A 26,430-nucleotide genomic window follows, 5' to 3' on the forward strand; every position below is an offset into this window, starting at 1 on the left:
TAAAGTCACGTAGAAGGAAAATAATAAAATAAAAAAATAAAAATATTTTATTACGTTTTATTTTTATAGTTTAAAATAATAAAAATATAATTATTTTATTGTTTTATTTTTATTATTTTATTATTTTCCTTCTACGTGACTTTACCGAAAGAACCAAGAAGATGAACCCCTGCAATCACGAAAGCTTTAAATCGAAATATTTTTTTATTGAAACTTGATTTGGAGCTTTCGTGACTGCAGAAATTACTTCTTGGACCCAAAAAGTTTTTTATTTATTTTACAACCTAAGGCCCACTGAGCTATATATATTTTTTTTCCCCAGAAGCAACCTGGCCACAGATGATAGCTCAACAAAGTGGCCTATCGTGTGGCCAATTATTGAGGCAAAATACTCTAAACGCACGTTGATTCTAAATGTGAAGTGTAAAAACGGAGGACCCGGAGAAAAGACCAACATGCAAACTCCACATTAACAGGCGTCAGGGTCGAACCCATGCCTTCCTGTATACCAGGCGAGGTAGTTAACATCTCGCCACCGTGGCGCCCCACGGAAATTCACCCTTCACACTCATCTATTAAAAATGCCCCAAAATAACTTTTAAACTTAACTTTTTTTAAAAATTTGGTTTAATGGTTTCAAACGTGTACACAATGTTACGTATTCATTGTACCAATGTTAACAATGAAGTCGATGTCGAGGCGAAGTGCTGTTCGGCCCGGTCCCCGTGACCTCTGCGCGAAACGACAGCAAACTCCACTTCAGCATATTCTTAGGTTTTTTTCGGTAAAGTCACGTAGGTAAAACATTTAAATTAATAAAAGTAAAATAAAAATAAAAATCACGGCGTTTCGGAGGCAACACAAGCTTTCGTCTTCAGGTGGAACAGTCACAGCACGATAGCTGTATCAAGTGAGAGAAATTCCAAGAAAACCGTATTTTGATATATACTGGTTGAGGCTGAAGCACCGAACCTCACAATAATAATATCCAGGGTCTACCTTGGCTCCTCCCACCCTCAACCAGTATATATAAAAATACGGTTTCCTTGGAATTTCTCTCACTTGATACAGCTATCGTGCTGTGACTGTTCCACCTGAAGACGGAAGCTTGTGTTGCCTCCGAAACGTCGTGATTTTTATTTTATTTTACTTTTATTAATTTTAATTTTTTACCTACGTGACTTTACCGAAAAAACCTAAGAATATGAATCCTTGGAGTCACGAAAGCTTCAAATCTAGAATCCACTTCAGCAGTTGTTTCTTGCTGTGGTTGTCGCACCTGATGACGATTGCTTGCGTTGCGATCGAAACGTCGTCATCTATTATCTTTCTACCTACGTGACTTTACCGACAGAAGCAAAGAGTGAATATTCTCAACCTGTTTTGGCTTCCGTCGATCCCCTTGTTGAATTTTGTTTCAACCGAGTAACTCCCTTGCCTGACCCATCAAAGCATCAAATAATGTGCGTCAATATGTTAAGGATTGCCCATTTTGTGAGGTATCCTAACCGGCTGGTAACTGCAAGCGAATACAAACTCAATATATTCAGCGGACGCTTTGCACGCGTGAGGTCATCTGTTTGCGCTCGCTGGTTACTCTTGTAGACCACATTGCTTACGATCAGTGAGTTTATAAAGGTTTATTTCATATCGTTCCAGGTTACCATGGGGACTTATTTTTATCGTGGTTATATTGGCAGATGCATACGTCATTCTAGATTTGAAGCTTTCGTGACTGCAAGGATTCATACTCTTAGGTTTTTTCGGTAAAGTCACGTAGGTAAAAAATAAAATGAAAAGTTAATCAAAGTAGTAATGGAAATAAAATAAAATAATAAATCACGACGTTTCGGAGGCAACACAAGTCTCCGTCATCAAGTGGGACCGTCACAGCTAAAAGCAGTAATTTTAGCTGTGACGGTCCCACCGGATGACGGAGACTTGTGTTGCCTCCGAAACGTCGTGATTTATTATTTTATTTCCATTATTACTTTTATTAACTTTTAATTTTATTTTTTACCTACGTGACTTTACCGATTAAACCTAAGAGTATGCATACGTCATTATTCACCAATGACTGACTCACGTACGATATGCCGCACGTTGATAAATCACCTCTCGTACCACGCCCTGGGATATTGCCACGTAATTTCTCAGGCCCCAGGAAATAAACTAGAGCTCAACGACGTCTTATTTAAGCAGGTAAGGAAGGCCCCACGGAGCTGTGTAGCCCGTTTGCAGAAGCGACGTGGTCACCACGAATGGCAGCTCAACGAATTGGCGGCTTAGCACATGGACATTTATAGCAGCGGCCACATACTCAAGACGCACGCTGACGTTGATTGTAAAATGTGGAGGAAAAACCCCGAGGACCCGGAGACAAATCCACGCGACCACGGGGAGAGAGAGACACCGCAAACTACAAATATACAGCAGCAGGCGTCAGGGTCGGGATCGAAACCACAACCTCCTGCATACCAGGCGAGGTAGTTAACATCCCGCCACCGTGACACCCCAAATGTAATTTTACGATTATGCCACTTCTGTAGAATATAACATCATTGACCATTTTGCCTCTCCCGCCCATACGCACTGATTGTGTTGCACGGTGCACTGTGATTCGTAGACATTTTGTTGTTCAATTATTATGTCGGCCATCATTGCCGAGTTCACAGTGTTGGGCCTTATGGACAGACTGGTCCCTGCTACGGTAATGTGGAATTCACAGAAACACAGTCACCATTGCGTCACGCGCGCTCAAGAAGAAGATGCTGACGTCTGCACGTGTAGACACACACCACGCGTACACGTGTGTGTGTACACGCACCGGTAACGATTATCTATACAGGTCCTGGCCATCCCCTAGGTCGACTCAGCCTCAAATGAGCGCCTGGTGCGGCGTGCAGTAAACATCGCCACCCACCCCCTCGTGTGCCACAGTGCCGGCCTTCAACGGTGCTGCTCGCTCACACCACTTGTCCCACCAGTCTGTTGAGGCTACATGGGGGATCTTTGTCTTTGCACACGCACAGCCAAGCATACGCCCAGGCGATGTGTCTATATACATACACGATACATCTTCTTGGTTCTTTCGGTAAAGTCACGTAGAAGGGAAATAATAAAGTAATAAAAATAAAACATAATAAAATAATTCTCACGACGTTTCGGCCACAACGCAAGCAGCCGTCCTCAGGTGAAGACCAGGTCTGTCGGGGAGACAGCGTCTGAATGAAACCACCACGCTTGGAGCGTATATTTAAGCTGGGTTGGAGGGGGAAGAGCGCCTTGCGTTGTGGCCGAAACGTCGTGAGAATTATTTTATGATGTTTTATTGTTATTATTTTATTATTTCCCTTCCACGTGACTTTACCGAAAGAACCAAGAAGATGAATCCCTGCAGTCACGAAAGCTCGAAATTTATACACGATACACTGAACTTCTTTCGCACCGTACGTAGCCAACCGCGCTAATCGGGTGCGGGGATAAGGACAACAAACTAAGCACGAAAAGGAGTCACTGTGTCACAACGAATGGTGCAGCTGCCGCAGGCGCTGTCTGCCGTCGAGTCATCCTGCTCGACCGGTCTCGACCCAGGGCCGTGACCCCCAGTGGCCGCGCACTTGGACTCGCTCGCCCCGGGCTGCACGCGCTCTTCCCTCTCTCTGCCTCTCCATCTCTCTCTGCCTCTCCATCTCTCTCCGCCTCTCCATCTCTGCCTCTCTCCATCTCTGCCTCTCTCCATCTCTGCCTCTCCATCTCTGCCTCTCCATCTCTGCCTCTCCATCGCTCTCTACCTCTCCATCTCTGCCTCTCTCTCTCTCTCTCTGCCTCTCCATCTCATTGTGGCAACCCTGCACTGATAATAACGAATCGTTGAGGCATCGGTAATCATCTCCCCGTCTACAGCCCTGAGCCAGTGGTGAAAGTTGCGTATTCCGACGGCCATGGACAAGTTCATCCACAGGACAACTTCCCCACAAGGTGGTATCTATTTTTATAACTTTATCAGACCCCAGAGAGAGAGATGATGGATGAGTCGAGTCAACACCCGGCCAGGATTTGAACGACCGCTCGTCTGCCGAGCCACCTGGCCGCACGATACGCGCGGGTTTCGTTTACGTCGCGATCACGGGCAGCGGAGTCCGTACCGAGGTGCCGGGAGGTCGTTCCGCCGTTCCCCGACACAACCACAAGGTACAGCGTCGAGCCTCGGGAGCGAGGGGCAGAGTGGGGGTCACGCGGAGTGGGGGGCAGGCAGAGTGGGGGGCACGCGGAGTGGGGGGCAGGCAGAGTGAGGGGCACGCAGAGTGGGGGGCAGGCAGAGTGGGGGGCAGGCAGAGTGGGGGGCACGCGGAGTGGGGGGCAGGCAGAGTGGGGGGCACGCGGAGTGGGGGGCACGTGGAGTGGGGGGCAGGCGGAGTGGGGGCAGGCAGAGTGGGGAGCAGGCAGAGTGGGGGGCACGCGGAGTGGGGGGCAGGCAGAGTGGAGGGCACGCGGAGTGGGGGGCACGCGGAGTGGGGGCAGGTAGAGTGGGGGGCACGCAGAGTGGGGGGCACGCGGAGTGGAGGGCACGCGGAGTGGGGGGCAGGCAGAGTGGGGGGCACACGGAGTGGGGGGCAGGCAGAGTGGAGGGCACGCGGAGTGGGGGGCAGGCAGAGTGGGGGGCACGCAGAGTGGGGGGCACGCGGAGTGGGGGCAGGCAGAGTGGGGGGCACGCGAAGTGGGGGGCACGCGGAGTGGGGGACACTCACTAGCAGAGACACTCACCACACGCTACTGGCGTCTAACTGGGAGCGATGCTCCCAGCGGTCTCGCGAAGTTCGCACGGACTGGCAGTGAGCCTCACCTGCACGGGCTCTGTCTGTATCACTCACCTGCTGCACGGGCTGTCTCTCTCTGTCTCACCTGCTGCACGGGCTCTGTCTGTCTCACCTGCTGCACGGGCTGTCTCTCTCTGTCTCTCACTCTGTCTCACCTGCTGCGCTGTCTCTCTGTCTCACCTGCTGCGCTGTCTCTCTGTCTCTCACTCTCTCACCTGCTTGCGGGGTGTCTCTCTCTCTCTGTCTCACTCACCTGCTGCCCGGGGTGTCTTAGTGCGGCTCCGCGCAGCCTCGCGTCCCCGCCGTTCTGCTGCAGCTGCTGCTGCTGGTGCTGCTGCTGCTGGTGCTGCTGCTGCTGGTGCTGCTGCTGGTGCTGCTGCTGCATGTCGCCTCCCGCTGTCCCCCCCGGCTCGCCCGCAGTCCCCGTCGCGTGGCTCGCGGGAGCCGCCACGGTGGCGTCAGGGGCCCCCAGAGTCGTCCCGGGAGATCACGCGGCTCGCAGCTGCTGCTGCTGCAGCTGCTGGTGCTGCTGCTGCTGGTGCTGCAGCTGGTGCTGCAGCTGCTGTTGCTGATGCAGCTGCTGCTGTTGCTGCTGCAGCTGCTGCTGCGGCTGCGGCAGGAGAGAGGAGGATGAGGATGAATGGCGAGGAGACCGCCTCATCTCACGTCGCCAGCGAGGCGCGGTGACAGCTCTCCGATGGCAGTCGTCGATTGCCCAGGCGAGGGAGGAGGCGCATCGCGGAGAAGCTCAACACCCAACCCCCCAACTCCCTCCCCTCTCTCCCTCCCCTCCACTCTCTCTCTCCCCTCTCCCTCCTCTCTCAGTCCTCTCTCCACGCTCTCCCCTCTCTCCCTCCCCTCTCTCGCTCCGCTCTCTCGCGGCACCTGGGGGGCGAGGCGCGACTCCGCCGCGCTGGCTGTCACTCAGCCACCGCCCGCGGCGCGAGGGACGAAGGCAGCGCACGGGCGGACGAGCAGCGCTCTGGGGGGCCGTGGGGGGGGGGGGGTCCGTGGGGGGGGTCCGTGGGGTGGTGGGGTGGGTACACCGGGGTGGGGGGCTCCAGCGGGGTGGGTCGGGGGGGGGCTCTCCCTCCCCTTCTCTCCGCGTGGCGTCTCCAGCTCCGCGCTGCTCATTGGCCGCTCTGCATCGCTGTGATGAGCGGCAGCAGCAGCCAGACGCGTGAACACGTGGGAAGGGGGTGAGCTACGTGACCACGCTGGGGAAGTATGCTCGGCTTGCTCCGATCCCCGCGTGCACAAATCACGGTGGTTGTGGTGGTGCGAGTGGACGAGTCGAAGGTGGACGAGTCAAGGGTCGAGTCGTGGGAGTGGTACGCCCCCTGTTGGACTCGCTTGGATGCGCGTCGCTGCTGTGTGGCGAGACGAAAGGAAGATTTTTCCCACCCTTCCTCCCTCTCGTTTTTTACGATCAGAAGATGCTCGGTGTAGTCGGCACTTTGCTTCGTTCATCAGTTCGTTTTTTTTCGTGTTTTTTTTCAATGCTTTGCTTTATGTGCCCCCCACCCCTCCCCTGTTTAAATGAAATATGTCACGGAAGATTTCACGCTCTACTCTCCTCCTTCTTACCCCTTCCCTCTCTCTCTACCCCCTCTCTTTTTATTTTTACGATCAGTGGAAACAAGAAGATGCTCGGTGTATTTGGCACTTTGCTTCGTTCATCATTTCGTATTTTTTTTTACCCCTTCTCTCTCTCTCTACCCCCTCTCTCCCTACTCTATGTCTATGTTCCCCCTGGTTTCTATGTCTCGTGGGGGAGCGGTGGTGGAACGGTTAGCGCTGCGCTGCTCAACAAACACCGGCCACCCGAGTTCGATTCCCGCCCACGTCACCGACGCTGATGATGATTGTCTGAATAGTTCCTGGGACCCCCCCGAGGTAGATAGCCTCACGTGAGTACATACCTGGTGCGATGTATAAACATCGCCACGAGGAAGACAAAGGCGGCCGGGCGTGGTGCTGGCCACCCACTCTCTCGTGCGCCGTGCCGGCCTTCATAGGTGCTGCTCGCTAACAGCACTTGCCCCAACAGTCTGTGAAGGTTTACACTATGAGACATCTCCTTTACCAGTGGCAAAATATAGTAATAGGTTTTTACCCTTTCAACTGGTACAAAAATTGACACCTTTATACAAGGCCTTGTATAAAAACCTATCACTATATTTTGCCACTGGTACAGGAGATGTCTCATAGTGTAAATGTTTAGCCCGAGCTCTCAATACTCTGATAGTGCGCTGTCTTTGAGTTGTACGCCTTTTGGCGTCATCTGGTCCAACACCAATGGAGACTAGGCTCTAAGAAAAGCTGTCTCGGGTGTGGACCAATCAACTTCAAGGACAGTGCATATCATATCAGAGTTGTTTCTTTTTTTTTGCATTTTGACTGCTTGTGTTGTGGTTATTGCAAACAGAGTCTGAATGACTCTGTCGCCTCGACGCACCTGGTTTTCACCTGAGGACGGCTGCTCGCGTTTTGGCCGAAACGTCGTGAGAATTATTTTATTGTGTTTTATTTTTATTATTTTATTACTTCCCTTCTACGTGACTTTACCGAAAGAACCAAGAAGACGAATCCCTGCAGTCACGAAAGCTTTAAATCGAAATTGTATAAAGGTGTCAGTTTTTGTACCAGTTGAAAGGGTAAAAACCTATGACTATAGTCTGTGAAGGCTATACGGGGTATCTTCGTCTTTCGTGAGTGAGTGAATGAGAGTGGGCGAGGAGTGTGTCTGTGCGTGTGAGCTCCGGTGATCACGTGGGGTCTTTGTCTCTCTCTCTCTCGCCGAGGGTTCGACCTCGTGGGTTCCCTCCCGCCTGCACGGCCACAGCTGAAGAACGCCACCACTTCGGAATCGCCACGCGGCGGAGCGGAGAACAACGGCGACTTTTTTCCTGCAACTTACCCTCCACGTGGACATTAAGGACGTGACAATTTGTTTTTTCTATTTTTATTTTACGAGGTAATGCCCCACTGAGCTCCGTAGCTTTTTTTTTTTCCCAGAAGCGACCTGGCTCTCACAAATGATCGCTCAACGAGGTGGCTTGCCGTCGCGTGGAAATTCATAGCAGCGGACAATCACTCTGAACGCGTGATGTTGCTTCTAAATGTGGAGGGGAAACCCGTAGCGACCCGGAGAAAAATCCACGCGACCACGAGAAGAACATTGCAAACTGAAAAAAAAACACAGGTATCGGGATCGAACCGACGACCTCCTGCATACCAAGCGAGGTAGTTAACATCTCGCCACCGTGGCGCCCACGTTAACACATCCCATCAGCCACACTGAAAGCTATTTTATTCAGCAGCGATGATTTAATTTAAAGCAAAACTCTGGGCCGGTTTCGACATTCAATGTCTCAGCAGCTTCGCTTGAACTGCTGTTGAACCGCCAGATGTTTATAGGCGAGGGGGTGAGTGAGCGAGGGTCAACCATATAGTGTATATGGATGATCTTGTGATGATCTGGTGATTGCTGCCCACTGAGAATGAGTTTGAGACGCTACTGGAGCATGCTACTAAGATATGGGCCCTTACCATCAGCCCTACTAAAACAAAGCACCTTGCGTGGGTATTTTATTTCATCAAATGCTCCACTTGCTCAGCTCCCCATTAGTGATGGGGCAGTTGTGAAGAGAGTGGAGATGTCTCCGTACTTGGGCAGTGTGCTTATGACCAGCTCCGGTTTGGCAGCGTAACGCTGTGTGGAAGCTACCTGGCCTGTCGCTCCACACGAAACTTTGGGTCATCTCAGCCACAGTCCATTGCCTCCCTTCCCTATGCTTGCGAGATGTGGACCCCTTCCAATGTACCCCCGCTGTGAGCTCACTGTGTCCACTTCGTGCCACCGGGGTCACGACTCGACCCCCCCCCCCTCTCTGATCAGATACCACGTGGGTCTCACAGGACCGAGATGTGAACTCCCTCGCCTGGTACACGGGTGGGCGTGGGCTCGATCCCGACCCTGACGCCTGCTGCTGTATATTTGGAGTTTGCGGTGTCTCTCTCTACCCGTGGTCGCGTCGATTTGTCTCTGGGTCATCCGGGTTTTCCCTCGACGTTTAGAATCAACGTCACGCGTTTCGAGTATTTGGGTTGTGTAAATGTCTACGTGATGATGATATGCCACTTCGTTGAGCTATCATTTGTGGCAAGGTGGCTTCTGAAACCGAGCTACATAGCTCAGAGGGACCTTTACCTGGTAAAATTAAATGTTGATAGTTTTTAGTTGAGAGAGGTCACACTTGGGCCCGTGGCGATGGATTTATTGTCTCGTAAATACCCAGACAGGGACGCCTCTTACCCGTATCTGTCACTCCACACACACTACACGAGGATTGTTTGCACACATCCCAATCAGCCACGTGGCCTTGGGAAATTGATCTTTCTTCAGCAGCATTGGTTCAACGTAAGCAAAACTCAGGAGCGGTTTCGATTTTCGGCGTCTCATCAGCAAATGTCGGGCTTTTGTGACAGCGGTTCCCTCGGGAGTGGAGGCGATGGCGGGAAGCCTCGAGCGGAGTGCGTTACAGCGAGACGCATACAGCCGATATCCACTCACCCATCCACCCAATCAGCCACGCACTCACTCACCCACTCACTCACTCATCCACTCACCCATCCAATCAGCCACCCACTCACCCACCCACCCACGTACCCACTCACCCACGCACCCGCACACGCACCCACTCACCCGCCCACGCACCCACACACGCGCCCACGCACCCACCCACGCGCCCACTCATTCACCCACTCACTCACCCACCCACTCAACCACTCATTTATCCACTCACTCACCGATCCAATCAGCCACCCACCCACTCAACCACTCACTCACCCACGAACTCACTCACCCACGCACCCACCCACCCACCCACGCACCCGCACACGCACCCACACACGCGCCCACGCACCCACCCACGCGCCCACGCACCCACCCATGCACTCATTCAACCACTCACTCACCCACGAACTCACTCACCCACGCACCCGCACACGCACCCACTCACTCGCCCACGCACCCGCACACGCACCCACTCACTCGCCCACGCTCCCACCCACGCGCCCACGCACCCACCCACGCGCCCACTCATCCACCCACGCGCCCACTCATCCACCCACGCACCCACTCACCCACCCATGCACTCATTCAACCACTCACTTATCCACTCACTCACTCACCCATCCAATCAGCCACCCACCCACTCACTCACCCACCCACCCACTCAACTACTCATTTATCCACTCACTCACCGATCCAATCAGCCACCCACCCACTCACCCACCCACCCACTCATCCACGAACTCACTCACCCACTCACTCACCCGCCACCTACTCACCCACCCACTCACCCAACCACCCACTCACTCACCCACTGACCCCCCCCCACCCATTCACTCACCCATACAGCCCTCCATACCCAGGTAATTCACAGTACGTTATGGCCGGGTACAGGTTGAGTTAATGAGTGACACGCTGGCATGTATGGTGCATGTTAATAATAGTGTACAGCCGTGCATACCAATTTGAGTGAGGATGGGTGATTGAGCGATTGAGGGCGAGTGAGGTGAGTGAGGTGAGCGAGGGTGAGTGAACGAGGGTGAATGAGGATGAGTGAGCGAGTGAGGGTGAGTGAGGTGTGGGAGAGAGGGTGGGCGAGGGTGAGTGAGGTGTGAGAGGGGCAGGGTGAGTGAGCGAATGAGGGTGAGTGAGTTGAATGAGGTGAGCGAGCGAGTGAGGTGAGTAAGGAAGTAAGGATGAGTGAGCGAGTGAGGGGGGTGATGTAAGGAAGTGAGGGTGAGTGAGCGAGGGTCAAACACATAGTGTATGTGGATGATCTGGTGATTGCTGCCCACTGGTGAATGAGTTTGAGACGCTACTGCTGAACCTGGATCATGCTACTAAGATATGGGCCCTTACCATCAGCCCCACTAAAACTAAGCACCTTGCGTGGGTATTTTATTTCATCAAATGCTCCACTTGCTCAGCTCCCCATTAGTGATGGGGCAGTTGTGAAGAGAGTGGAGATGTCTCCGTACTTGGGCAGTGTGCTTATGACCAGCTTCGGTTTGGCAGCGTAACGCTGTGTGGAAGCTACCTGGCCTGTCGCTCCACACGAAACTTCGGGTCTTCTCAGCCACAGTCCATTGCCTCCCTTTCCTATGCTTGCGAGACGTGGACCCCCTCCAATGGAACATCTGCGCCAGTTCAAAACATTCGGGCTACCCTGCCTACGATCCATCCTGGGTTTAACCAGACTGGATTGTGCGAGGAGCTCATAGATCCTTGAACGATCTGGACACATTCCCATCAGCGAGCTCCTCCGGCATGTCGACCGCATGCCCAATCAGCTTCTGTTTGGCCGCATAGAGGGGGCTAAACAGGAGTGGCACGGGCTAGAGAAGAGATGGAGTGATGTGGCACAGAAGGACTTGGAGCTGAGTGGACTTGCCGATGACCGGTACCAGCGGTGTCAAGATCGGCCTCTGTGGAGGAGGAGGAGGCTCGTGAAGGACGCTGCTGCTGGGCAGTACCAGGCTAGGTGCACCGTGAGGCTACTGGGCAGTTGGAGGTAGTCGCCCTCCAGCAACATCGGTGTAGCTAAATAAAATAAAAATCACGACGTTTCGGAAGACGGAAGCTTGTGTTGCCTCCGAAACGTCGTGATTTTTATTTTATTTTTATTTTACTTTTATTATTTTTTTACCTACGTGACTTTACCGAAAAAAACCTAAGAATATGAATCCTTGCAGTCACGAAAGCTTCAAATCTAGAATTAAAGTTTGTGATAGCCGCAATTTCGCTCCAAGTCCTTGCATAATTATTCAGCAAACGCCTTAATTTTGCAGGAGGTATTTGCTCCACGATTCTTCTCTGGGCTGGGAAGCTCCTTTTGATTTGAGCATCCCGCAAGCCAACGAGGTAACGGCAGCTCGCTGCTCTTCGAAAGTGCCATGGTGCCGCCGATACGAAACAACGCGATGTGTCTGCCACCTAGCGGCAAAATCTGGAGAAAAAGATAGCGTGTCTCTCTCTCGTCCCATTCAAGACACGAGTCTAAAATAGCAATGACGATTGTGACAAAACAAATACGTTTCCTGACAATACCAGAAGGGTATATACAGCATCTGTAGTATCTAACGATGCTGTATAGAGACAGCGGGCATATGCATTGTACATAGAGAGAACGAAGCAGTCATAGGCGGAATAAAAAGGGAATATTGAGTCGACCCTTCAACAGGTGTAGAGATGTTCCGTCGGACGCACTCGGAGACGGAGGTAAGTTAAGGGCTTCCGCCAGGGTTTATTAAAGCTGTTACAATATTACACAGCAGGGTGCACAACTCCCAGGGGCTAGGGGTCCTACTCTGAGTCCGGGTCCCTGCCGGATAGCTCCGGTCTTAATTCTAGATTTGAAGCTTTCGTGACTGCAAGGATTCATATTCTTAGGTTTTTTTCGGTAAAGTCACGTAGGTAAAAAATTAAAATAATAAAAGTAAAATATATATTAGTTTATTTTACTTTTATTAATTTTAATTTTTTACCCACGTGACTTTACCGAAAAAACCTAAGAATATAGCTCCGGTCTCTCTCTCTCTCTCGTGTCGGATCGAGGACTCTGCCGACTCCACCGAGCGGAGAGAGAAGCACCTCTACGGCTACCACCGGCTTCTCCCCAGACTCACTATTCGATCCCTCTCTCTACCCCTGGTTCCCTCTTCACCCTTCCTACTCTCCCCGTTCCCACAGTGACCCCGCTTACGTCACAAGGTCTCCCTTAAGTACCCTAGGAGACGTGATGTCATCGCACTCAACGGCACACCTGACGTCACGTCCCAATTTTACTCCTCTACACAGGGACAGGGAGTCAACAGCACGGATGTTTCGGGGAAGAGAGTTCCCGACTATGAGGAGAGCAGCAGAGCAGAAGGAGCGACCTCCCCATTGAGTCGAGGTTGAAACTCGGCGTTTTGACAGAAGCTCGGCCTCAACAGTTTAAAGAATAAAACTCCGAATTGACCAATTGATGTGTTTCACGGCATTTATATGAACATCTATTTTAAAAGTCTGCAAGTATCAACGTTTTCAAAGTTTGCCAACCCCACGCCAGGATATATTCGGAGTCGTCTGTGACTTTTCCTTGACCAGTTTCAGCTGGGCTGTGCTGGGTGCTGACTCTGCCGGACCAGGAATAAATAGCAGAGATCACAATCCCCAACGAGCACCGCGCTATTTTAGTGGGCGCTTCGTCATCTCTCTGCTCGACGTACCCTGTCCCCCCAATCTCTCCCAAACAGCTCCCAGTCTCTCTCTCTGTCCGTACAATCCCAACCCCCCCGACCCACATCTCTCTCTCCCCCCCCCATATTCACAGTTCATTGTGGCCACATACACGTTGAGGGGATGATGAACATGCTGATATGTTTCGATTTAAAGCTTTCGTGACTGCAGGGATTCATCTTCTTGGTTCTTTCGGTAAAGTCACGTAGAAGGGAAATAATAAAATAATAAAAATAAAACATAAGAAAATAATTCTCACGACGTTTCGGCCACAACGCAAGCAGCCGTCCTCAGGCGAAGAACAGGTCTGTCGGGGAAACAGCTGTCTGCTTGCGTTGTGGCCGAAACGTCGTGAGAATTATTTTATTATGTTTTATTTTTATTATTTTATTATTTCCCTTCTACGTGACTTTACCGAAAGAACCAAGAAGATGCTGATATGTGTTGTGAATGTTGATAATAGTAGCATTTTGAGGGCCTAGGTTTGGTCCCTGGCGACATGCGGTCTGTCTTCGAGGTCGGGCAGCAGGTGGATTCGTGTGGGCCCTCACTGGAAGATGGTGAATGTGAGTATTGAAGGGCAATACTCACTCACATTCGCCCTTGGAAACTGATTATCCTGCAAAAACTAGGTGAGACTCAAGAGGTCAGGATGATTATCATTTGCGAAAATAATCTGGGTCATTAGTGTGCCAGTAGGGGGTGATGGTTGCGACTTTGTGGTCTAACTTAGGGGCACTCCCGGTGGCAGCTGTCCCTGTGCACGAGTCTGCCAATTGAGGGGGTGATGTGGCTGTGTATCATCCCCAATTGAGTAATGTGCGGTGCGATTTTCTCGTTTGGAAAATGTGAACCCTGACGCTGACACACAATGGCTTACTCTTGCGAATGAAGTCAAGGAATCTTGAACGTTGACTGGCAAGCAGATGGCGAGACTTATTAGCAGGGTTATTACACCGGCGGTAATAACCAGGGTGGCCGCTGGTGTTGAACCGTGAGCCTCTGCATCGGACCATCTGACCGGGCCAATGTGACCACGAACAGCGGGATGGGTCATGAGGATGTCGAGCCCTATGACGAGGCTACAGGTTAAACCATTTATTTAAAAACTATTTTTAGATACCAGTTACGGTCCACTGAGCTATGTAGCTATTTTTAGATAATGATATCTCAACGATGTGCTTATCACGTGGAAATTAATAGCAGCCCAATACTCTCTGGTTCTTTCGGTAAAGTCACGTAGATAGAAAAACGAATAAAAGAAAACAAGACGTTTCGGCTGTACAACAGCAGAACATTATTTCTCACCCGAAGACAGACGCTTGTGTTGCGACCGAAACGTGTTTTCTTTCATTATTTTTTCTATCTATGTGACTTTACCGAAAGAACCAGAGACTATGGATTCCTGCAGTCACGAAAGCTTCAAATCAAGCAGCCAAATACTCTAAACGCGTGATGTTGATTCTAAACGTGGAGTGAAACACCCGAGGACCCAGAGAAAAATCCACGCGACCACGAGGAGAGAGACACCGCAGACTCCAAAATATACAGGCGACGGTATCGCCACACTGACCCAGCCTCGCGACGAGAGGGATGAGCGATAACTGTGTACACGATAACTGTGTACACGCGGCGTCGCTGAGGGTTTCGCGAACAGTGCCATAGTTGTCTACGTGTTGGCGTTTCGCTGTCGATACCTGCCGTACACATTGTGTCATTTGCATGTTGCCGAATTCCGCTGTTTTTTAAATCCTTTATATTAAGTTCACTTGCTTGCTTGCTTGCGCGCTTACGACCGTGCAAATCTTTCGGTCGTTTTTTAACCCACTTCCCGTGATCCAATCGAGCTGACATTTTGCACACAGACTCGTTGTGCGTGACAATTTTTTTTCCAAAATTTTACACTTTTTATGAAAAAATACATTATATTTAATTACCAATTGCTTAATGGTGGCAGGCAATCATCTGACCCATAGGTGGCAGCCATCTCAAGCCAGAGGACGAGATGACTCTAGCCGCCACGCATATAAAGGATTTATAGTGAAAAACTTTGTTTTTACGGGTTAATTTTTTTTCAGTCATTGCAGGCGGTGCCTTGCCCCCCCCCCCCTGGTGGGCAAAGCTACGAATTGGTGGGCCCCTTAAAACCACCATGAGATTATTTGAAAAGTATTGGGGCCCCGCGCCTGATCGATTGCCGGCACCGCCCTGAGCTGATAGCGCAGTTACATTCCACGCCACTGCCTTGCGCAAATCGCTCAGGCACACGAACTCCACAGCCAACCCCACCCCGAGGTGGGTCAACTCCTCGATCTGTCCGGGGCATGGCCACGTGGCACGCCGAGTGGTCTTGGAGCGACGTCTTCAGCGTCAACGTCACGTACAGCGGAGTGCGTCTACAGCGGCGTCCTGAACTCATTTTCAGAGAGAGAGAGAGAGGAAGCAATTTCGCCGAAAAGATTATTGTCTCGGGGGGCGCACGTCAGGGGCCTTGCAATGAAGAACGCCGCTCCACTGACGGTCAGGCGAAAGGAAGATGGGATTAGATGAATGCGATTATAAAGGTCTTAATTTAAAACGTGTTCGGGGTTAACCTACAATTCTAGCTTTGAAGCTTTCGTGACTGCAAGGATTCATATTCTTATGTTTTTTCGGTAAAGTCACGTAGGTAAAAAATTAAAATTAATAAAAGTAAAATAAAAATAAAATAAAAATCACGACGTTTCGGAGGCAACACAAGCTTCCGTCTTCAGGTGGAACCGTCACAGCACGATAGTTGTATCAAGTAAGAATATAACCTACAATTGATATGTTTAAAGAAAAAAGCACAACATTAAATACTCGTTCATTGACTGGTCAACCACACTAGTGCAGCACCTTCCTATAGAATGTGGGACCCAGCGAGACTCTTTCCTGCGTTCACCCTCACTGTGTAAACAACGCGAGAGCGAATAACACGGCCATCGAGTTTGCGTCGGACACTTTTCTTGGCATTGGCTTCAGCGGTCACGACCCTCGCTTTGATTTCACGAGACACAATCCGAGCCCTGGTCTCGTGGCTTCTGCTCTGCAGTTTATAATTAGATATAAAACACCTACTCGCCGTGGTGATAAATCTGTCAAAGCATCAACACAAACATATCAATCTAGTTAACTGGCATGCCAGCTGCAAGGGACGTCGTAAATCTCCTTACCCGACAACATAAAACGTGTAATTCACAGGTGCAGCAAACTGTGATAAGTTTCCACTTACGTGGGTGTAAAATAACGAAAGCAATTCCGTGATAGTTTTACAGGACTCCATACTTTTTGGTTCTTTTGGTAAAGTCACGTAGATAAGAAATTATTAATAGATCACAACGTTTCGACCGTCTTCAGGTGCGATCGAAACGTCGTTATCTATTAATAATCTTCTATGAAATTATTAATAGATCACAACGTTTCGACCGTCTTCAGGTGCGATCGAAACGTCGTTATCTATTAATAATCTTCTATCTACCTGACTTTATCGAAATAACCAAAGAGTGTGGATTCCTGCAGTCACGAAAGCTTTAAGGCAAGATTTTACAGGACTCGTTTGGGAGTGAACGCAACCGATGTTCCGTGGCAATGATTTTCCGTACGAATGTCGTCTTAAAATGAAACATCGATTTATTCTCAAGGAAAACCTAGCACAATAAATTAACTCAACAATCACAGAAACACGCATTTGTTAAGAAGCACAGCACGAGGGACGATGCTAAGACGTGCCCAGCGCCCGGTCACTGGAGACCAGAGGTCCAGGCCACGTGCGGTGACCGGCGTGCAAGAGGGGCACGGTCGAGGAGGGGACGGGTCAGAGACGAGAAAAGCCACTGAAATGGGGCCGTCAGGTCCGTCCGTAACGCCACGGTGCGTTTGTGTTTCGATTTGACAAGCGGTACGGCAATGCTCCTCGCGATAGATGAGTACATACACGCGAGGCCGCTTGTGGTTGTGGGTAGCTGTAAATTAGAAAGTACAACTCCAGTACAACACAACGGGGTGCAACCGCAATGTCAAATGCCTTTCTAAAACTCGTTTTGACCACTTGCTCGTCGCATTAATCAGCGAATGGTATGGGGTGGGAAATGTTCGGAGAAACCTGACGCTCCGGAAGCATCGAAAGCTAGGTTCGACCATTGAAATGGTCGAAGAACAGCGAATGTGGGGACCAGGGCAGATAGCCAGCCGAGGAGCCCGCTTCATATTCACTTTAAGATGTTTTCTTGTTCATGTTTTTTTGTTTGTTGCGGCGGCACCCGATTCAAGAACCGAATGGCTCACAGGGCTATACCTAATAATTGAAACTTGAAAATGAAACTTGAAACACTCACCTCGGCGCCGGGGTTTTCGTGTCAACCAAATGCACAACTGCCCAATAACTTCTGTGGGAAATCACTGTGGGACGGACAATGGCTTTCAAAAATTATTTTAATTGTCTGACACCACAATGTGCATAATGCAAATCCAAATCCCGAATGTTTAAATTGTACCCAAAAACGAAATCACATGCGTACATACATAGCCATGGCCAGGGCTAAATATCTGCTGGAGTTGTCCTGGGGTCGATAGGAGCGAGTTCATGAAAATATTCCATCATTAAACTCTACATGAAATATTCCGTAAAAAATGTAGCCATACGAGATGAAGCTCTGGCTCTGCCGCAGAGGTGAGACCACTTCTTTTTATAAGATCTCCTTTGTAAAAGAGATCATCTCACCGGGTTAAAGGCATCACCTTTAGACAGAATGGATAGAGAACGTGAATTGGTTTAGGATGCTGTTAAAAGTAGACAATATATTATTACTTCAGAAGTTAACATGCCCAGGCATATACCATTCACTCATTCGTTCAAGTTAGATAATTAACTTAAATTAGCACTGCTTCAGTTATCAGAACTATCCTGGTCCTTGTGCATGGCAACAGGCCACCTTACGCTGATGATGGACGCTTGTGTTGTGCCCGAAACGTCGTGATTCATTTTATTTTATACCTACGTGACTTTACCGAAAGAAGCAAAGTTTATGGATTCCTGCAGTCACAAAAGCTTCAAATCAAGATTGAACAGGCCACCTGTTTCATAAAATCCCCACCATGAAAGTGTACATATAAACCATCCACCACCCCAAAATCGTCCCCTCGTACCAACATTCAAGATTCCATTCATAATCAACATTTTTGGGTTTAGATCGCGTTATTTATAAATGTGTCGTAACCCTCTACCACCCGACACGGCCAATCAATAAAAAAGTGTCACGTTGACAAAAGACAAATAGTTCACTGCTTTAGCCCACCGGTGTGTTGAAGCGTGAAACCACAACATTTACAATTTATAAATAACGCGATCTAAACCCAAAAACGTTGATTATGAATATTGGTCGCGAAAGCCTACGTGTTATTCAAGATTCCAGTTTTCCTGCTGGGGCAGAGGTCGTTAATCAATATGGTGGGGGGCCAAATGTGTAATGTCTGTGCAGGTCACAGCCATAGAGCCACACCGAGTCGTGGGCCATGGTTGTACGTACCATCTCATGGACCACAGTCCAGAAAACACTTTACAGAGATGGACAATGGCGACTATATGATGTATGCGTGCGTGCTAAACTTCTTTCACACCGTACGTAGCCAACCGTGCTAATCGGAGGTGCTTCGAGTTCGGCAACTGGATGTTCAACGGCTACCGGGTTTGGCAGAAGTGACAGTGAGGTGTGGTAACGTCAATAGGCATTGGCTGTGGTGACCGCGTTGCTCTTGTGCCGATGCTGGCGGTGGCGGTGGTGGTGACGATAGGGACATGAAGGGGGGGGGGCATGGCTGGAAGTTCTCGCATGGGCACTGCTCTCATCATGGCCTGCAGCTCAGGCACGGGACACGAGGTTAGAACATCGCTAGCGTCATTTCACATTGTGATGAATAAAAGTGAGAAAATTTGAAAAAACAAACGTGTTAAAACGATGAATTAAGTCTGCACGGCAGTATTAACTGACAAAAGGCAAAATTTGGTGTCATTTTAGAAAACTCAAAGCACAACTCCAAAAAGGATTCTAAAACTGAAATACATTTTCATAACAAAAAGATAAAACAATATATCAGGTAGTTTTTTTTTATGTATACAGATGGAAGATGGGGGGGGGGGGATGGGCACAGGACTGCCAGATTACTTCAAGTCAGGCATTTTATTTATAATCGGATACCATTTCCCTAAATGTGTGCACAGCATAATTGCATACGCTATCAAAGAACTTCGCTCAGATGGACGAATGGAGGACGTCACACGTGAAAAATATACGTGAATACGGGTAAATCCCAGAAACCCTACGGGCTGCGCTTGCCTGGTTCCTCATGGCATCGTCAGTGCCACGCCACATGGTGGACATAATCACCCAGTGCTGCCAAAGCCTAGGACCTTGTTTGCTGAATTTTTTTCACGACATATCCACGCAAATATAGACCGAGCAAAAGTGGCGTATTTTTTTATTGTTAATAATTCTCTCTTCTGCATAGGTAAACAAGAGATACGGGGTTAGAGGAGCCTTTGTGCACAGACAGTCACGATATCTCTGTGCTAATCGTGGGGATGCACCACATCCCACCACACGACGCGGTGCAGGAAAATCCATTAAACCCGGGGAGCTGCTGTACCATGCCATGGAATCTTCACCAGGGTCGCAATATTGCAAGTGCCGCTAACTTTTTGCTGTTGAAATCTATCGGCCATCTTATCTGCAAATGCTCCCTCCATAGACAAAGGGGCAGAACGGCGGGTCTACTAATGCCCTCACCGGCAAGACGATTTGCAGATAAGGGGGGGGGAGGACGGGGAGTTCTAACCACGCAGGTACAATAACGGTGACGAGGCTGTGGATCCCCCCCACTCATCCCCGACGGCGGCGTTAGATGCTGAGAGGCACGGAAGACGCTGAGCTGGCACGTGACTCGCGGAGGCCCCGGCGGGGCATGAGCAGCGCGCAGCACGAGACGCCCACCACGGCGTCGCACAGCTCGTCCTCTTCCGCCCACTCGTTGTTCTCCGCGTCGAACACCTGGATGCACTTCTTGTACTTCTTCTCGCCCTCGTTCCAGCCGCCGCACACGTACAGCCTGTGGTTGAGCAGCGTCGCTCCCGCCGTGCTCACGCCGATGGCCAGGGGGGCCATGTAGCTCCACTGGCTCGAAAACGGGTTGAACGCCTCCACCGTCAGCACGTCGACGCGCTCACCCCGCGGGCCCAGCTGGCTGCCGCCGACCACGAACACTCGCTCGCCCAGCGACACCGAGCAGTGCCAGCCGCGCGGGGTGCTCAGGCTCGCGCGCTCCTGCCACCGGTCCGTCGAGGGGTCGTAGGCGCACACCGTGCGCGAGTACGCGTTGCTTATGTATCCGCCCGTGACGAGGATATTGCCGTCGGAGACCGCGCTGGCGTGGCAGCAGCGCGCCACATCCAGGGCGGCCTTGGGCTGCCACTGGTTGACGGCCGGCACGTAGGACTCGACGGCCAGCAGGGGGCCCTCCAGGTTGCGACCACCGATGGCGTAGAGCTGCCCGTTCAAGGCGCTCATGCTGAAGTGGGTTCGCCGTTGGCTCATGCTCGCGAGTTGGATCCAGTTGTTGAAACGAGGATCGTACCTGCGCAGGGAAAACGGCAGCGATGATTTAATGTCAAAAACGGCACGATTGAAGCGCATCGGCATCACCATGCATGATGTCAGAGTTACGGCTGCTGGGCTGTAGAGCTCTTTTTCAGATGCGACCTCGCCACATATGATAGCTCAACAAAGCGGCTTATCACGTGGAAATGTATAGCAGCCAGATATTCTAAAAAGCATGTTCGTAAATGTGGGGAGAAAAAAACTGAGAAAAATCCAAGTGACCACGGGGAGAGACACATGCAAACTCCAAATATACAGCAGGCATCAGGGTCGGAATGGAACCCACGACTTCCTGCATACCAGGCGAGGTAGTTAACATCTCCCTAGCCACCGTGGGAGTGCGTTACCTGCAGACGGTGCTCACGGCATGCTTGGCTTGGTTCCTTGCGTCATTCTGGTCCTCTCCTCCCGCCACGTAAAGGAACCCGTCCATGACTGCCACGCACTGGTTAAAGCTTTTGGCCACCATCTCCGTGAGCTTTCCCCAGCCCATCTCGGGGTCTCGGTACAGCACGTCTCTGTTCAGCGACTTCTCCGTGAGCGCCGAGCGCCCGCCGACCGTCACGAGCACCTTGAGGCCTCCACGCAGCTTAGTCCGCCGAGACTGAAGCGTGTTCTGTTGGTAGGGCAGCAGGTGGTAGTTCATGGCATCCACTAGCAGCTTGTGGCAGTCGTGGTCCTGCATCATTCTGGGCACCGTCTGCACGTACGTCACCAAGTCGTGAGCTGAAATGGTGCTGAATCGAATGTTGCTGAGCAGATCTCCGGAGAACTTGAGGCGTTTATCGTCGTGCTCGAGCCACTTGAGGGCAATGTGAAAAGCGGTGAGCTCCGAATTAATCTCGAGCGTGTCATCTTGGAGGAACTGGTTGATTTGATCGAAACTCAGCTTAAGGAATTCCTCCGTTTCTGAGAAATCGACAAAATTCTCCCTGAGAAACTTTTCGGCCACATCTTTGGTGTTGTGCAGGTCAAAGGCACGGGCGATGTTGGCCACGTGGAGGCAATTCTCCACGTTCAACTCCTTCATCAAATAGTCGCAGCACATCTTGAGCAGGGACGAGACCTGCAGGCGGGTTGCCGAGGAGAGCACGCTGCCCACCGTGGCGAGGGACAGGCCGAGCCTGCCCGTGTAAGCGTACGTGACGACCCCAGCCATGCCCACGGCGGACACGTCGTTCACCTCAACCTTCTGAAGCATGGGGTCCTTGCGCAGCACACTCCTGATGTACTCGCTGCAGGACGCGACCACCACTTTGTGCACCTCGAACGACTTTGTCTTGGTGACCAGTGTGAAATCGCAGAGGAATTTTTCATTTTGCATAAACTTGAGCCCTTCCAGAAGCTTCTCGCTGTGCACTGGATTGCTGACGTCGGAGACGGCCTTGGGTAGTCCGTTCCATTCGTCCAGGTGGTTATTCCAGATGTTGACTTTGTTGATCTCCTTTTCGGCGAGCATTTGCATGATGGACATGTCGGTAACCTCATCCTTGTTTACCTTCTTGTTGCTCTTCTTTTTGGGTGCCATTGGATCTGCGCCCGAGACACCCACACACCGTGCAAGGTTACGAGCCCGCCGCAAGCGGATAGGGGAGCATTGGCGAGATCGCAGCGGTCAACGTCAAATTCACCACGGGACACTTTTCCAAAACATTGCCAGCCAGCCGTCGTAGCAGCCGGATCGGCTGCTGACAGAGCAGCTTCAAGTTTCCAAATTCATATCGCTTAACCCAAGTGAGAAATCAAGAGATGGGGGGGGGGGATAGTCAGTCGCACGCGCAAGAGTGACCTGGGTAGATAAAACCATGAGATTTAAACTACATCAGACATAAAAGAGATACATGGAAACTAATCAACCCTCTCTCCAAAAACATCGTAGCTCGCGGCAAAATATAACACAATTTATGATTCATCAGACACCTGCAATTAAGGCTTTTACGCGGACGCACGAGGGCGAATGACATCAAATCTTTAAATAGGAGCAGGACGGGCGAGCAGCCGGCACTGTAGGACAGCGCCATCGCCTTGTAAGGCGGGCGACCCTACAAGGCGCCAGTGCCCGGCGCTATCAATACACGCGCGGCTGCGCTATTCATAGCGCAGCGCGCTGGACAACAACGCTCAGCGCATTCCCGACCCGCAGAGACTCTCACTGCAAGTGTCTCACAGAGCCGGGCAGTGTCCCACAGAGCCGGGCAGTGTCCCACAGAGCTGGGCAGTTTCCCACAGAGCCGGGCAGTGTCCCACAGAGCCGGGCAGTGTCTCACAGAGCCGGGCAGTGTCACACAGAGCCGGGCAGTGTCTCACAGAGCCGGGCAGTGTCCCACAGAGCCGGGCAGTGTCACACAGAGCCGGGCAGTGTCCCACAGAGCCGGGCAGTGTCCCACAGAGCCGGGCAGTGTCCCACAGAGCCAGGCAGTGTCCTACAGAGCCGGGCAGTGACCCACAGAGCCAGGCAGTGTCTCACAGAGCCGGGCAGTGTCTCACAGAGCCGGGCAGTGTCCCACAGAGCCGGGCAGTGTCCCACAGAGCCGGGCAGTGTCGCACAGAGCCGGGCAGTGTCGCACAGAGCCGGGCAGTGTCCCACAGAGCCGGGCAGTGTCCCACAGAGCCGGGCAGTGTCACACAGAGCCGGGCAGTGTCCCACAGAGCCGGGCAGTGTCCCACAGAGCCAGGCAGTGTCCTACAGAGCCGGGCAGTGACCCACAGAGCCGGGCAGTGTCCCACAGAGCCGGGCAGTGTCTCACAGAGCCGGGCAGTGACCCACAGAGCCGGGCAGTGTCTCACAGAGCCGGGCAAGTGTCCTACAGAGCCGGGCAGTGTCCCACAGAGCCGGGCAGTGTCTCACAGAGCCGAGCAGTGTCCCACAGAGCCGGGCAGTGTCTCACAGAGCTGGGCAGTGACCCACAGAGCCGGGCAGTGACCCACAGAGCCGGGCAGTGTCCCACAGAGCCGAGCAGTGTCCCACAACTGGGGTGCTGAGCCCTGTTCTCGCCTCCACCACCTCCTCCACCTCCTCCTCCACCTCCTCCTCCTCCACCACCTCATCCTCCTCCACCACCACATCCTCCTCCATCACCTCCTAATCCTCCTCCTCCTCCACCACCTCCTTCTCATCCTCCTCCACCACCACCTCCTCCTCCATCACCTCCTAATCCTCCTCATCCTCCTCCACCACCTCCTCCTCCATCACCTCCTCCTCCTCATCCCCGTGACCTTGACCCCTGCGCTCTGTCGCCGCCCCTAGCGCCGACTTGGCCGATCCCGTCGCAGGTTCCTGTCGAAGCGACCTGCCGGCGAGTCGACGGAGTGATTCCAATGTCTAGCCGCCACCACTGGACATCAGCGAGGGAACAGCAAGAGCTTTACGGCTCATCGGATTCCTCCAGAGTCTAAACAAAGATTCCGATGACCGCAAATAGAGTGCGGCACGGGAAACTCCGTGCGTTGTCCAGCGTCATCCGGCAACTTTTTTGTTGTTTTGGGGCGACTTTTCGCAGTGATGCAATCACGTGCTTTGGGGAACACGTGGTCTGGGGGGGGGGGGTCTCTTACCGGCTTGGAGACCGTGGACTCCGGGAGCTTGCGATCCGAGAGACTCTGGGTGCCAGCAGAGCCTTGGAGCCCGTAGATTGGGGATCTGTAGCCCGGAGCTGGGTGCCAGGAGCTGGCGCGGGGGTTACGCGCGCACGGACACGCGCTTATGAAGCCACCGGCACTCGTTTTCTTCGCGCAGGGAGACACGGCCGGGGCGAATCACGACGGAGCACGCGCAGGACTCGGTGGGGGGTGGTGGTGTGGGGGGGGGGCGTATCACTCCGCCAGTGATGCGGCTGTCAGCTGTGCGCGTCTGTCCGTGATGGGGGGTGGGAAAGTCGGCGGCTCGAAGGACAATTTCATCTTCTAGCGCAGGAGTTGCAATTGTTAGGGGGAAACTCGTGCAAGTAGAAAGGGTGGTTTGCCGTTGATCACGTTTATTGTAATAGTAGTAATAGGTTTTTACCCTTTTAACTGGTACAAAATCTGACACTTTTATACAAGGCATCATGTTTGCAATAACCTCAACACAAGAAGTCAAAATGCAAACAAAAAGAAACAACTCTGATGATGATGATAATGATATGCACTGTTCTTAAAGTTGATTGGAGATTAGGCTCTCAGAAAAGCTGTTTCGGGTGTGGACCAATCAACTTCAAGGACAGTGCATATCATTATCAGAGTTGTTTATTTTTTGTTTGCATTTTGACTTCTTGTGTTGAGGTTATTGCAAACATGATGCCTTGTATAAAGGTGTCAGATTTTGTACCAGTTAAAAGGGTAAAAACCTATTACTATATTTTGCCACTGGTAAAGGAGATCTCATAGTGTACACGTTTATTGTGTTTGATGAATAAGATTGCGTTTGCGAGATCTGACTGCTGCTGCTGCTGCTCTGGTGACAACGGTATCTGATGATAAATCATGAGGGATACATTTGTTTAATGTCAACGCCATTGCAAACACACCAAGATACAACGAAACCCTCGTGGGACTGGATTAACGAAACGAAAAATCGTTAACAATGATTGGCCTCAGAAATATGAGGGCCCAAAAAATCTCAAGTATTAGGTTTTTGTTGTTGCTTAAAATCTGATGTCAAGTTTGAATTTGATGCCCTTGCAAAAAAACCTCCAAACGTAAACCCACGTGGGCTGAGACTCAAAACCAGGCGAGATATTTGCCCCTCAATTTGCCGAGGGATCCAAGATTTACATTGCCAATCCTTTTTTTCTTCTTGGTTCTTTTGGTAAAGTCACGTAGAATGGAAATAATTAAATAATAAAAATAAAACAGACTGTCTTCTCGACAGACCTGTTCTCCACCTGATGACGGCTGCTTGCGTTGTGGCCGAAACGTCGTGAGAATTATTTTATTATGTTTTATTTTTATTATTTTATTATTTCCATTCTACGTGACTTTACCGAAAGAACCAAGAAGATGAATCCCTGCAGTCACGAAAGAAGCTTTAAATCGAAATTGTCAATCCTTGTGCCACGTTTGAATTCAGCCCACGTACAAACGTTGCTGGGTTCAACAATAATGTGAAATGTGTTTTGTTCCCTCATACAACATTCCTTATCAACTCATGCCCTCAGTTCTCCAATGCCGAATCGTGCACATGGCAAACGTATCACGCCGGCTTATGGGTCCTCGTGCATCATGGGGCCGTCCAAAAATGACGTCACGCGATTTTGGACAATTTTTTATCCCCCCCCCCCTCCTCGTCACACGGCGTCACAAAAAGTCAGACCCCCCCCTCATATATGACGTCACAAAGCTCTGCCCCCCCCCCCAATTTTTTTTAAACATGCTTCAAATCGCTTTAAACTATTGTCATTGTAGTGCGTATTTAATGTGGCGCTGAACTCTGATGTTATAGAAGAAAACATTTATTAAAAAGTCGATTTAATTAAGTAGAACGTGTCGTCTATATTTATTTAAAGTTGCGCATTTTTACGTGACGTCACATTTCTCAACCCCCACCTCGTCACACATCGTCACAAATGTTTGACCCCCCCCCGCCCAGGTGCGTGACGTCATTTATGGACGGCCCCCATAGGTACAGGAGGGGTATCGTAACTCAGTAGACATGGGACGTTGGGCC

General features: G+C 51.0%; 2 protein-coding genes across 2 annotated transcripts in view; both read right to left on the reverse strand.

The window, feature by feature from the left end:
* LOC133349186 (sodium-dependent lysophosphatidylcholine symporter 1-B-like) overlaps nt 1-5,558 on the reverse strand; it is a 109,791-nt gene extending 104,233 nt beyond the window's left edge. Inside the window, exon 1 of the mRNA XM_061562461.1 lies at nt 5,074-5,558. Coding sequence (XP_061418445.1) covers nt 5,074-5,205 — 132 coding nt within the window. The 5' untranslated portion in view covers nt 5,206-5,558. The remainder of the gene's footprint in view (nt 1-5,073) is intronic.
* Nucleotides 5,559-16,749: 11,191 nt separating this feature from the next.
* KLHL31 (kelch like family member 31) lies at nt 16,750-24,493 on the reverse strand. Its single transcript, XM_061562464.1, has 3 exons — nt 24,342-24,493; nt 21,134-22,319; nt 16,750-20,763 (listed from the first exon to the last, which is right to left on the reverse strand). The coding sequence occupies exons 2-3, from the start codon at nt 22,312-22,314 to the stop codon at nt 20,031-20,033; spliced, it is 1,914 nt and encodes a 637-aa protein (XP_061418448.1). The 5' UTR covers nt 22,315-22,319; nt 24,342-24,493; the 3' UTR covers nt 16,750-20,030.
* Nucleotides 24,494-26,430: the final 1,937 nt, after the last annotated feature.

The sequence above is a fragment of the Lethenteron reissneri genome, chromosome 29, assembly GCF_015708825.2.
Source record: "Lethenteron reissneri isolate LAM-NWPU_2019-01 chromosome 29, ASM1570882v1, whole genome shotgun sequence".
Lineage (NCBI taxonomy): Eukaryota > Metazoa > Chordata > Hyperoartia > Petromyzontiformes > Petromyzontidae > Lethenteron > Lethenteron reissneri.